The following is a 13,625-nucleotide window of genomic DNA, read 5'->3' on the forward strand; positions in this document are numbered from 1 at the left end:
ACAGGAGAGTGGGGAGAGGACCCTCCAGGCTCTGAGTTACATAGGACTGCAGAGCCAGCTCAGGATGCTCCCTTGGGAGCCGTCACCCGCTTCCCACCCTCCGGGGCTGAGCCTCATACACTTGTGCTCAAGTGGCACCACTGCCAGGCCCCCCACCCACTCCCACCCCTAGCAGGACCTACCTGAAGGATGGGAGGATACTGTCATAGTAGTACCAGGTGGCTGTCAGGTAGGCTCGGCTCGTATCAGTGGAATACAGGCGCCATGCGGCCTGGAGGTATGGGGAATGTGAGGAAGAGGGAACCTCAGTGAGCCCTCCAGGCCCCCACCAACCCTCTGCCCCTGAAGGAACACAGTTTCTGGCCAGCTAAGACTTATACAGAGCCAGAGCCCAATTCCAACTCCACCAATGTAGGTTATAACCCAGCTCTGCCTCTCATGAGTAAGGCTTCAGACCTTAGTTTCTTCACCTGCAGAGTCGATTAAACACCACTTACCTAACAGGGACTTGAGAAGATTACATGGACAGATGTCTATCCAATGCCAAGCTTAATGCCTGGTACACAGTGGGCACTTAGTGCTAGGCTCCCCTATTGAGCCCTTCTGATGGTAACCTTATCACATCTGATAAATATTGATTCATTATGGTTGGTTAATATCTTCTTTCTCTGGAATATAAACTGTGTCTTGGTCACCAATGTCTCTTCCATGACAAGTACAGTGTCTGGCATATGTAGGTGAAATGTTTGGAAAGTGAACGCTAACTAAATTATTTTCCAGCCTGTCATGGTGATACATGCCTGTAATCCCAGCATTCTAGGAGGCTGAGGCAGGAGGACTTCAAATTTGAGCCCAGTCTGGGTAACTTAGAGACTTAGTGAGATCTTGTCTCAAAATAAAAAAAAAATTAAAAAGAGCTAGGGATAGAGTTCAGTGTGCAGGCCTGGACCATTTTTTTTTTAAAAAAAAAAGAAAAGAAAGTCTATTCCATTGTTCCCAGCTGCCTGTCACTTCCCATGAGAATACTAAAGACTGAGGAAGGGAAGAAAGAGTGTCCCCCCACCAACTTCTCAGTATCTATGGACTTACAAGGCTTTCTCTGCATCAGGAGGAATGAAGGTCAGATGGAGGAAGGACTGTCCTTCTCCCTCCAGATAAGGAGAAGAGCCAGGGAGGGACTGCGAGTGGTGTGATCAGCCAGGACAAGGAGACACAGAAGCTGCTAGACAAGACAAAGGAGATCTGGGCCCTGGATGCCCCCCTTTCTTTGAGTACCTCTTGTCCTTAAGGGATTGCCACCGCTGACCTCACTGGCCAGGCGCCTTCCTAAGACAGAAATATTTTTACTTCCTGCTTGCCTAGGTCCCTGGCATGGGCTGGGGAGCAGCTGCCAGGATTGTCTCATTAATTATGGGTACCACAATACCAGCTGTCTCTCGCCATGGATAGTGCCAGCCGCCTGCCCCTACAATGCCCCTCAGAAAGCCAGCTCCTAGGGGACAGTGGCCATTGTGCCTTAAGAGACACTAAAAAGAAAAGGCTGGGCTGGCATCTGGAGACGGCAGGAATGGGGTTGGGGGTTCCACCCTGGGGAGGAGAGATAAAGAGTGACTGAGTCAGGCTTGAGCTGGTGGGTCAAAAAGTGGTGTGTGGGGATCAGGGAGAAGCTGTGGGGCCAGTATTTCCCAATTCCTTTTCTGCAGAGAATTCTTTTGCACATAACCTGGACTGGAGAGAAGCCAAGACCTACTCACAGGGTCACAGTAAATCAGAGCCCTGGCCTCCTCCCACAGCCACTCAGATCACTCATCACACTGAGGGAAACTGAGACCACAAGCTCTTGGCATTCCACCCACTCCTCTGGCTGCTCCTTCTCTGGCTTTTGGCTAGCTCTTTTCCCACACGGCCAATAAATGTTAGTGTCCCTAAAAGCACAGTTCTAAGCCATCTTCTCTTTATTTGTGTGATGCTTGCAGAATTAATGACTAAATGAAGGTGCCTGGAGTGGAGCAGACTGACTGACAGCTACACAGCTGAGGGGCCTCTGAGCTGGATCTCCATCAAGGGCTGGGGCCTCCTGTTCAGCATACACCCCATCCTAGGCCATGTGGAGCTGGAGCAGAGCTGGCAATGGGATGGTTCTGGTGAGCTCCAAACTGGACATCTGATAAAGGGAAAAGTTTCTGAAATTTCTGTCAGCAACTCAGCTCGGTGACTTGACATGTGACCCCAGAAAAGTCACATCCCTGTCTAAGCTTCAAAGTGCAATCCAGTGTGAGGCTGGCACACAGAGGGACAGCGTGTAGAGCTGGGACACAGGGGTCAGCACACCAAGTCTGTTACATCACCCTGTGCCAAGGGCCTCCAGGGCATCATATACCTGGATGAGGTTGGCTGCTGGCATCCTCCGCTTCTCAAAGTGCTTCTGCCGGTGCTGCTCCTGGACCTTCAGGGCAAAACCAGAGCCAAGGATGCCCTAGGGGGACAGGACATGATTTGGGCAACTGAGGAAGTAGGGGCCAGAGCAGGCTGCAAGGATGTCCTGGTCCCGCCCAGCTGAAGTGCCCCAGGCTGTGTAGGCAAATTGGCAACAGAAGCTGAGCAAGTCTTGCCCCTGGACCCCCGCACCAACCCAGCAGAGGGGAACTCACAGCAGGCAGGGCAAAGAAGGAGATGCCCAGTAAGGCGAAGCCAGCAGCCAAGACCCTGCCCAGCCACGTGTGTGGCGTCTTGTCACCATAGCCAATGGTCGTCAGTGTAATCTGGGGATACAAATGGGTTACCCACAAGGCTGGTCACAGACACCACCCACTAAAATTTGGGGGCACAGGCAAGTGGGAGACTAACCACAGGGAAACCTCCCTCAGCTCCCAACCCACTGTGGTGGCCCACGGGGGTTGGTCACAAAGTCTTGTCCTGAGGGCTGTAGGGGCACAGTTGGATTCTTCCCCAGTGCTGGTCAGGGAGAAAGGGTTGAGGGGCTAAAAGGGGGCACCAGTAGGCCCACTAGACTAGGTCGGGAGACCAGGACAGGGGCTGGTCACAGGGAGTCCCAACCCTAGTGCAAGAGGACAGGGGCAGGCCGCTCAACCCTAAATTGGGGGTCATAATGGTCAGACCTTGAAATGTCTCCCAGGAGAGTCCCCGGGAGAAGGGCAGCCCTGCACAGACCCTCCACGCACCGTCCCCCACCACAGTGAGTCGGCGTAGGAGGAGAAGTCAGAGTTGGCGTCCTTCTCCGCCAGGTAGACGAGGAAGGAGGCGAAGATGAGCACCAGGAACCCGATGTACCAGGCGGTGATCAGTTCCTAGGGAGCAGGTGTTGGAGTGTAAGGAGTGGCGCCTCCTGGGCACTACTCTCAAACATCAAGATGCCCCTTCCCCAGTCCCCGACCAAGACTCTGCTCGCCTTTCTTTGCTCCCGCTTCAAGGAAACCCTGTCCCGCCTTTCACAATCACCAGGACCCCGGGCCGGCCCTTGACTCGCCAGTTTCCAGGTGCAGATCTCCATCACGGGACCCATCTCGCTTCCCGTCGGCTCCACTTTCACGATTCGGCCGGGGCCCTACATCTAGTCCCTTCCCAACACCCAAGCTCCCGCCTTGGCCACGCTCGATGTGCCCCCAAACCCAGAAGCTCCGGGGTAAAACCTGCAAGCCCACCTTGCGCGGCTCTGGCGTGCAGACCCCGCCTCTGCCTCGGCCCCGCCCCTGCCCCGCCCCTTCCCGCCTCTCTAGTCCGCCCCGCCCCGCCTGGCCCCTCCCCGTCATCCCCGCCCCCTGCGTCCGCACCCACCTTGCTGTGCGCGTAGACCACCGAGCCCAGAAGTTTCCAGGTGCCACCGCGGCGGTCCATGCGCACCATGCGCAGGATCTGCAGGAAGCGCATGCTGCGCAACGCCGACGTGGCAAAGATGTTGCCCTGTGTGCCCGCGGCGATGACAGCCACTGAGGCCACGAACACGATGAAGTCTGCAGAAGGAAGGTGGCAAGGTGGCGGGTTCTCCAGTCTACCCCGCCCATGACCCGGGGTCGGGGTTCCTGGGGTTGGGCTGGGAGGTACCAAGAATAGGGAAGGTCTCCCAAGTCTGTGTCAGTAGCCAGAGCGGGGTCAGGGATAGGGTCAAGGTATCAACCCTGGGGATTGGGGTCAGGAGTCAGCCTCATACCGATGACACAGAAGGGTTTTCTGGCGAAGCGGAGGCGGCCCTGCCATCCTCGATAGCGGCAGCAACAGCCAGCAGACCAGATGCGGATGATGTATTCCAGACCAAAGACCACGATCATCACGAATTCCTGTGAGACCAAGCAGGGGCCAGAGTTCTGATCCCAGTCCTCTGGGACCAAGGCTCAGGTCGAACACGTCCTGCCAGAGGCCCTGATTAGCAGGGCCAGTACCTCCTCAGCAGACCCTTCTCTTACACCTGAAAGGACTTGGCAGGATTCCAGAAGGGAGGTGACCCTTTGCACATCCTGTAAGGAGACTAAAAGCATGTTTGGCCCAGCGTGGTGCTACAGGCCTGCAATCTCAGCATGAAGAGGCTGAGGCAGGAGGATAGCTATAAATTTGAGACCAGCTTGGGCTACATAGTGAGTTGAAGGTCAGCCTGAATTACAGAGTAAGACCCTATCAAAAAAAAAAAAAAAAAAAAGCCAGTTTGCCCTCCACTTCCTGCCCCCATAAGTTTCCTGGACATTTCTGCTCATTAGCCTGCCCAACTCCCAGCCACCCCAGACTCCAGAGCCCACAGTGACCTGAAGGGGTGGCTGCCCATCAGCAGCCTACCTCCAGGGGCTTCTGTTTGACGTGTTTTATTTAGCAGTTAGCATTTTTGACCCAAGAAGGGGTGTAACATACCCAATACCCTGGGCCCATAATTAAGATCTTACACAGGGTTCCCCTTACACCAGTTATAAAGTGGGGGACAAGGTAGAGACAACCACCAGTTCAGGAGCACCACAGCATAGCAATCCCCTCCTTTCTTTTTTTGACAGTATTGGGGATAGAACCCAGGACCTTGTCACTGAGCTATATCCCTAACCTTTTATTTTTTTTTTATGTTGAGTTGATGTCTCAGTAAGTCACTGCATTGTTCAAGCGGGGCCTGAATTTGAAATTCTCCTGCCTCAGTATCCCTGAGTGCTGGGATTACAGGCATGGACCATCAACCACCACATCAGTGATCTGCTTCTGATCCAAAGCCTGAAAAGCTTCATTCTACCTTACCCTCAGCCCAAAGGTGCTAGCTCACAGAGGCTCCTGGGGCTGGGCCTCTGCAGCACTCACCAAAATGAGGAGACACTCGTTGGCAAGTTCCTGGTGCTCTTGGATAGTAGACAGCACAGACAGCACCAGGCAGCTGAAGACCAGCAAAAATCTGCAATTGTAGCACAAAGGAGAGGGTTAGGTGACCAGGGAAACAGGATAGCTGAGGAGCCTCTGGCAGGGAGCTGTGGAGTCAGGCAAGGAGGGAAGCATTATCTGGGGAGAATTCTTTGCAAAGCAGAAACTGAACCTGAGTTCAGTGCTGAGCGCCATGGCTCAGTGCTGGACACCAAAGCCTGCAAACTCCTGGCTGCTGAGTTTACAGTTAGCTGGTGGCCTTCTCAGTGATACACTGGTACAGCTACAGCCCAGAAAGGTGGTCGCTAAATTGGGAATGGCAATTTGCCTGGCTGCTAGTGGGAACACATGGGCTCCGTGTTCCTCAAAGCTTAGTCACCTACAAGTAATGGAGGCCATGGTCTCTGGTTTGGTTTGAAGGCTGTCTGGTCAGTGGCTGAGGACAGGTCCACCATCCCTGTGCACTCCAAGGTAGCAGGAGCATGGCTACATCTGCAGAATGGGGATAACTGCCCCTGCCTTCTGCGGTTCTCTGGAATTCAATAACAAGACAGCTACCCAAGGAAAAGGGATCAGAGAAGGAGGACAGATGCAGAGCAAGGAGGATCAAGCAATGAGGGCCTTTGTATTGAGACCGGAACTCCCCTGCATGGTGGAAAGCTACCATAGAGCCCTAAAACAGTCATTTTTTAAGTGGAAGGAACTTTAGAGTTTAACTCATCCAAAGCACTCATCCTCAATGGCACACCCAAAGAAACCGAGGCTAAGAAAAAGAAAGGATTCACCACCCAGTCACCAGAATATCTCTCGGACAGAGCTGAGACCTAAGCAAGGGTTCCCAATGCCCGGAGAAAAAGAGGGCTGTGAGCAGGTACAGGTGGAGGGGGCAGGATGAGAGGGCATGGGCTGCACAGCAGGTGAGGCCAGACTCCAGAGAGTGCTTCTCCAGGACAAGGCGAGCTGAACATGTGGGAGCACTCAAGAGGCCCCCAGGAAATGGGCATCTCTGGAAATGCAGCCCTTCTGGACTGATCCATTGGCCTTCCCCTCAGCCTCCCTACCTCTGTGCTATACTGCTGCCTAAAGCAGCTCATCACATGAGCCATGTGCACCCTTCACCCCTGCTTAGACGCCATTGGCTCTGCAGAGCTGCTGTGCGCCCCATATTCCATTTTCAAACTCCCCTCCCAGGATCAGCCTCCTGTATGTGACCCAAGTTACTTTTTCCACAGCCTTATTTGTGTTCAGGTTTCATGTAGCAAGAGCATGAGCTTGAGGTCAAAAAGGCCTACCTTGAAGATGAGAGCTTGTGTGTGTGGCCCTAGGAAAGTCACCTACTTTCTCTGAGTCCGTCTCTTTATTTGTAAGACAGGGTTCCTGGAGGAAAAATAGGTGTAGGCATGGTTCTTCCCTGTCCTCCTAAGAGGACAAGACCTGGGGCTGCATCCCAGCAAAGGCCTCTGGGTTGAGGAGGCAAGTGGCAGACATTGTCCAAGGCTTTGGATGAACAAATGAGAAGACTTCCTTGGACAGTTCTAGCCAAGAGTGGAATCAGCAAAGCCAGAAGGCTCAGGGCATGGAGCACCTACTCCTTGGAATCACTCAATGGCCACAGCAATGGCAGTAGCCAGGCCACCTGGGCTGGGGACTAGAGATAATAAAGGGTCCAGAGTAGGACAGGCACTCCCCGAGGTCAACTCCTCCAGTGCGCTCCTCCAGGAAGGGCAGTGACCACGCTTTTTTGGGCTTTCATCTGGCCCTGGACAGGAATCCTTTAGCACCATCTCAGCAGCCCTGAGGCCTCAGGTAGCAGTGGGCTGTAAGAGGGCTTCCTACTGGGCATCTCTAAAATCCTTTTCTAAACACTTTTCTTGCCACGTCAGCAGCTGCCGATCTATAAACCATGCCCTTCACAACAGGTTAAGTCAAAAAAGATCCTAAAGCTTCAAGGACAATGTGACCCCAATATTTAAATCTAGGTACCAAGAGTTGAAAAATTACTGCTTTTTAAAAATTTGTATTTCCTAATTTTTTACGAATGAATATGGGTTGCTTAGGTAATAACAGAGTACATTTTAAACACATTTTCTTAAAAATACAAACATGAAAAAAACATTGCTCTTGACCCTGCATCCACCCCTTACTCCAATAGTCTTAGTCCTTGGAGGTCTGAGCTACAGTAGCCTCACTCAGGCAGCCTGGCGCATCTGTCTACGTGAGCATTCCTCATAGCTTCCTGGACGTCTATGCTCTCAAACCAAACATGTTCAAATACAAACTCCAGATACATCCTCAGATCCTCCCCTCCAGCCCACCAGTCCTGTTGCCCAGAGGCTTAGGCTAAAGTTATCCTCTCCTTGACTCTAAATCTTGCTCCATAGAAAAGTCTGTCAGCTCTACCTTAAAAAACAAATCCCCTCTTGATTCCCAGTATCAAAAAAAAAAAAAAAAAAAATCCCTGGACAGGTCTCACCATCCTGACCAAGCCATCACCATCTGACCCAATGAGCTCCCTGCCTCCAATCGCACATTCACAGAAATTCCCTCTTCAAAGTAACCAGAACGAACTTCCTGAGACACAGAGCAGGACATTATCAGTCTCCTTGAAACTCTCCTCTGACTTCCCATCACACTTAGAGAGTGAAGGTCAAATCCTTCATGTCTGCAAGGCCTGCAAAGCCTGGCCCCCCGCCCACCTCTTGAATTTGATCCTTCCCACCCTCCCCCCTCACTCGCTACACTTCCACTCTGCTGGCTTCCTTGCTGTCCCTGGAAGACACTCAAACTATTTCTACCTCCAGGCTTTGCTCTTGCTTTGCTGTTTATTCTGCCTGTTGCTCCCTTACTCCCTTGATTCAGGTCTCTGCTCAAACATCATTGCCCTTGGAGAGGACTTTCTAGAGCCATCCTTGCTCCAAAATAATGGCCTCATCCCTGAGCAATCGCCCTCTACCCTGCTTGCTTGCTAGATAGATTGGTTTCATGGCACTGTTAAAAGACTGAGAAAAAAAATAGCACGAATCTAAATTAAATGAATATCAATATACCACGTCACCAAACTAAAACACCCCATTTGTACCCACTGAGGATGCTCCCAAGGCTCAAAGCACATCCATCTCCAACTAGCCAGCCTCCCCAGCAGCTTTCCAAAGAAGGCACGCTCCCAACCTCTTTGGCAGATGCTGCTTTCAAAATCTCTGAATTTAACTAGGGGTAGTGGTGCACACCTGTAACCCCAGCTATTCAGGGGCTGAGAGATTGAAAGTTTGAAGCCAGCCTAAGCAATTTAGTGAAACAGTCTCAAAAAAAAAAATTTTTTTTTTTAAAAAAGGCTGAGGATAGAGTTCTATGGTAGAATACCCTGTGTTCAGTATTGAAAAAAAAAAAAAAAAAAAAAGGCTCCTAAACTTTACCTTAACCCACAGGCTGGGAGCTTCTTCACCCTTAAATTCTCAATTCCTTTTTAGGGATGTACTTGGTCTGATAGGGAACATCTTATGTTCCAGGCACCTGAATAATTATCCCCCTCCACCAGGTGAAGAAATAGGATCCACGGCCAACAGACTTGCTCAGGATCACACAGTGACAGGAGCAGAATGGAGGCTACAAGTCCAGCACCAGCTGGTCCTCCGGTTGCTTCGGCCTTGGTCCTCGCACAGAAGCCCACTCTCAGGGCGGCAAAAGGGAGGTCAGTGTCTGAAGCTTAAGGTGGGATGAGACAGACAAAAGGAGCTCTGAGCTGGGGGATACTAGGCCAGTATGTGGCTTCATCACACAAAATAGAGTGACTGTCCCAGGATTGCCCTTGGCTCCTGCTGAGGCCTCAGTTCTCCATCTATACTTGCACACTTGTAGATGGTGCATAGGAGCTGTCTGGCCTCATCAGAGAGCTAGACCAGCAGTTGCTTTTTGGAACATCTTTGTCTGTCACACCTGGCTTCAATCAGAAACCACGCTCTCTCTTGGGCAACCAAGAGGCAGAGCTGGACAGAGGAGTTTGAAGAGAGGAAATGACCAACCATGTGATTTGTTTCAGCACTAACACTCAGGGGCAGTGAGACCAATCAGGAAACCTAAGCAGAAGGTTCCATAACTCAACTGACAGGTGGTGATAGCCTGGACCGGAGCTGTGGCAACAGGAAATAGAGAGAAGTGAAGGGACTAAAGAAAGACACAGGAAACAGGAGTGGTGATTAACTGGAAATGGGGACCATGAGGAGGAGTGACTCCTCTGTTTCTGTCTAGGATGCTGGATGGATGAAGACGCTACAAGTCTTCTGTCTTGGCAGACAGGAGAGTTGCAGGAATAGGGAGATAAATTTCACTGTGGGCATGTTGAGGAGGAGACAGACACTGGGCACAGGTACACCGGGCAAGCAGAGACCTGGGCAGGCAGTGCACACTGGCAGAACATCAGGGTAGAGGTGGTGACTGAGGTCATGGGAACAGCTAAGACAGCTCAGTCAGCATACGGTAAGTTTAAACGAGGACCCGGTGGAACCCTGGCAGCACAGAGGGAGGAGAGGCCCTCCCTCCCTCCAGACCAGTCAGGTGCAGCCAGAGATGGGAGGAAACCGGAAGAGAGAGGTGTCAGGGAGGTCACACAAAGCAAGTGTTTCGAGGAGGGAGTGGACAACAGTGTCAAATGCTGCCAAGAGGGCAAGTGAGATAAGGCCTGAAAAATGGCCCCTGGATTTGGTGACATGTTGGTTACTAAGTACCTTGGCCCTGGCAGCCTCAGAAGAAGGGGAGGATAAGAGCAGGTCCAGGTGGAGTGAGGAAGCGGAGACAGTGAACGAGACAGGACTATTTAAAGACATCAGGTGGCAAAGAGGCAGAGGAGGCTGGACAAGGAGGGGGCAGAGTGCGAGAGTAAGAGAGAGGAGAAACTGACGAGACAGTGACGGGTGGGGTCCCTGGGAAAGATGAGAGGCTGGATCCAGGGCAGGCGCTGTTGCTAGCAGGAAGATTCCTCAGCGTCCCCCTGACAGGCTGGGGTAAGGAGAAGGAGAGAGGGTGGGAGGGTCAGGACTGGGGAGGTGGGGGGAGCTGAGCGCTTATGCCCATGGGGCTCCTTTCTTAGAGCGGGGAGGAGGTTTGGGTGGCAGGTCTGAGGAAGTAGAAGGAGGAGAGCTGACCAGTCACGGAAAAGGGCTCCCACAAGAACACAGCCAATACACTCAATAGCAAGGATAGGTGTAAAGCCGGGGAATATGCTAGGTACTAAACACAAGCATTTGGGGATTTTGTTCAGTCTGTCTGTTTTTAAGACTTGATTATCCAGGGATTAGGTTATTTGTGTGGGATGAGGCGACACCAGCTTTCACCAAAGCCAAAGTTTTTGTACACCAGGCCCTGCCCCATCTTCCGGGACCTCCTTCCCTCCCTCCCCATTCCTCTCAGTGTCCCTTCCCCCAGAGGGAGCCATCCCACTGTCTGGGTCCTGCCCAGCCACTAGTCAGTCAGTTTTTTGATTTCTGCCTCTACCTTCCTGGTTTTCCAGACCAGGACTCCAAAGGCTGGGTTCTGTCTTGTCTCAGCTGGAGGGATCCTAGGGCCAGTCTGTCCCCATTTAGCCAAGGCTCCTGATGGGCAGAGGCCAAGACCCCTACCATCCCTTCCTTCAGAAAGAGACTTCTTGAATCCTAAATCAGAGCTGATACTAAAGAAGAGGCTTCTGCCTTCTTTAACAGTCACTTCTCCAGAGTGGGGTGCAGAGAGGCCTGGAGGGCTCTACAGTACTCCGCAGAGAGCAGCACTGACTTTCTCTTGCAGGGGCTAAGGGGAGGGGCAGAAAGCGGGCCTCAGAGCGAGGCTCTTTCCAAGAATCCTCAGGGGCTGGGAGGAGAAGTTTCCCCTGATCCAGCGATTCTAAATATGGCCAAGGGAGCAAGAGCACGTGATCCAGGGCCCCACACCAGGGCTGCTGCTGTGCTTCTCAGGGTCAGAGGCCTGGTTGGGGCTCCGGGTGGGATGAGGTCTCCATGGAGCCTCTGTCTCCCTGTCTGCAACATGAATGTGGGCAACCGCTCAATGACAGCTCAGGCTGTTTCTGCTTTATGACCGCCCAGCAGCGGGGTAGGAAGGAGAGAGCTGGCCTGCGGACGTCCCCAGAGGGACAGCAGCCTCCAGCACATAGTGCAAACTATGAAAAAAATGCCCCTCTTGGAGGAGTAATTAGCAAAATGCATTCCCCTTAGCCCGAGGAATTACAAAAACTTGACTCCTCTAGCTGCAGCGCAGAAACAACCGTCCCTTGCTGTGGCCTGACATATCCCAAGGATATGGATTTCGCTGCCACTTGAGCCTCTCAGCCTAGTCCCTTTGCAGTAAAAGACAGCAGCAGCGCTGCATGGGAGCCCTGGGATGGCTTCATGCCCCTGTCCTCATGCCACTGATTCATCCAGGGCCAGACAGTGACCCAACCAGGGTCCACCTACAGGCTGGCTGAGCCAACTGGGTTCTTTTCCTAGAAGAAAGTTGGCAGAATGTAGAGAGCAGTGGTACTGAGACTGCACCACCCTAATCTCCTCTCCTTCCTCTATTCCATGAACCTCAGATGTGCTTCCAGCTACGAAACCTAAAACATTCCTCCTTCCATATCACAACTGTCCTCCAACTCCACATGTCAATCTTTCTTGAGCTACTAGTTCAAGTGGCATCAGTTCCACAGGACATGGAAAATGGTGTCTTCTGTACAACGCCTTTGATGAACACTCTGGTTTGTCCCCGAAGGGTGCATGTATTGTAAGTGTGGCAATGTTAAGGGGTGGTGGGACCTTTAAAAGGTGGGGCCTAGTGGGAGGTTTTAGCTCATTGGGGGTAGGACCTTTGATAGTTCTCTCACTCCAGCCTTTGGCTCCCTATCTCATCACATGATCTCTTACTTCCATATTCACACCCATGACATTATCCACCTTGAGGTCTTTACGACAGCTGGGTCAAGACACGACATCCTTGAGCTTCCAGAACCATGCGCTAAATAGATCTCTTCTTTATAAAGTAACTGGCCTCCGTTATTTTGTTATAATAACAGAAAATACAATACAATGAGTAATAGCTTCATCCTCTCCCACTTGAATCAGCCTCAAACACCCTGAGACTGTTCTCTCTGCTTCCTTCTGCCACACCAGCCAGACTATCTACTGCACCAGGTGAGCGAGCTGAGCAACACGTCAACACAAGCCAAATTTAAACATGGAGGAAGTAGGCAGCACTGGCCAGGGAGTTCTGGCTTTTCAAACAGGGAGCTATGGGCTCTCCCCAGTGGAAGGCCACTGCAATAAAGGGAAATTAGGGGGTGGAATTTAGGCAGCCAGGACCTGAGAAAATTAACACAGCCAGTCAAAACTTTCCTTTGGTTCCACTGAGCAGTTTATGTGTTTCCTGGTGGCCCAAGTTTACACGCTGGATTTGGTATAAGATTTCATTTGAACAAACAGCTGCATTTTTTTTTCATCGGTACCGGGGATGGAACTCACGACCTCCTGCTTGCAAGGCAGGTGCTTATGCCACTGAGCTAAATCCCCAGCCCCAAGTATGAAATCTACCAACATGTCAGCTCAAGTCCAAGCTCCTTAGGATGGCTGCAAGGAAGCCCTATCTACCAGGCCACCTTATGCTTCATTCCCCCAGTTCCCCAGTCGGCACTTGATACTCCATTAGCAGACTTCTGTCCCCCTCCACAGCAGACAAAGCTGTTGTTTTCCCTCCTGATCTCTTATATTTTACCTTTACATGCTCCTAACCCTACCTGTCCTTATTCTCACCTCACCCATCTCTCTGCTCACCTTTATCACAGAGTGCACCTCTACACGTGGAAAGCTTTGAGTAGCTACCCCTAGAGAACCAGAGGTCTAATCTTCCTCACCCTACATGCCTTGTGCTGACCCAAATGGGTGCTGGGTAAAAGTCCTGAAAGAGGACATTCCCTCTCAATGGTACCATTCTCGCCCAGCATGCCCTGTTGCCTCTTCCTAGCTCCATACCTCAGTCCTTTCTGAAGCAGAAGGTATTATGAGGAAAGCACATACATCCCAGAGCAATGGTGCCCACCCATCCAGCTATCCAGTAACCATCTACTGAGTACTCACTGTGGGCCAGGCACAAATAGCTTACAGTTTCAGGGAAGTAGATGGATAATCAATAAGTAAAGATTCAAACTGCCAGATGATGGGAAAAAATTAAGCAGAAAAGGAGGACAAAGAACTCTGGTGTGACAGGGGCCAACTTTACAGAGAATGGTTAGGGGAGGCAGCTTTGAGAAGGCAGCATTTTGGAGA

General features: G+C 51.7%; 1 protein-coding gene across 4 annotated transcripts in view; it reads right to left on the reverse strand.

Moving 5' to 3' along the window:
* Kcnq4 (potassium voltage-gated channel subfamily Q member 4) overlaps positions 1-13,625 on the reverse strand; it is a 49,129-nt gene that overhangs the window by 16,471 nt on the left and 19,033 nt on the right. For all 4 annotated transcript variants that reach the window (XM_063236215.1, XM_063236216.1, XM_004999759.3 and 1 more), the window contains exons 2-8: positions 5,287-5,377; positions 4,169-4,295; positions 3,796-3,971; positions 3,183-3,308; positions 2,652-2,762; positions 2,381-2,476; positions 183-271 (exon numbers count right to left, since the gene is read on the reverse strand). In XM_063236215.1, the coding sequence (XP_063092285.1) occupies positions 183-271; positions 2,381-2,476; positions 2,652-2,762; positions 3,183-3,308; positions 3,796-3,971; positions 4,169-4,295; positions 5,287-5,377 (816 nt within the window). The remainder of the gene's footprint in view (positions 1-182; positions 272-2,380; positions 2,477-2,651; positions 2,763-3,182; positions 3,309-3,795; positions 3,972-4,168; positions 4,296-5,286; positions 5,378-13,625) is intronic.

This window comes from Cavia porcellus, unplaced genomic scaffold (genome assembly GCF_034190915.1).
Source record: "Cavia porcellus strain 051 isolate PalLab524CR breed Dunkin Hartley unplaced genomic scaffold, mCavPor4.1 scaffold_25, whole genome shotgun sequence".
Classification (NCBI taxonomy): Eukaryota; Metazoa; Chordata; class Mammalia; order Rodentia; family Caviidae; genus Cavia; species Cavia porcellus.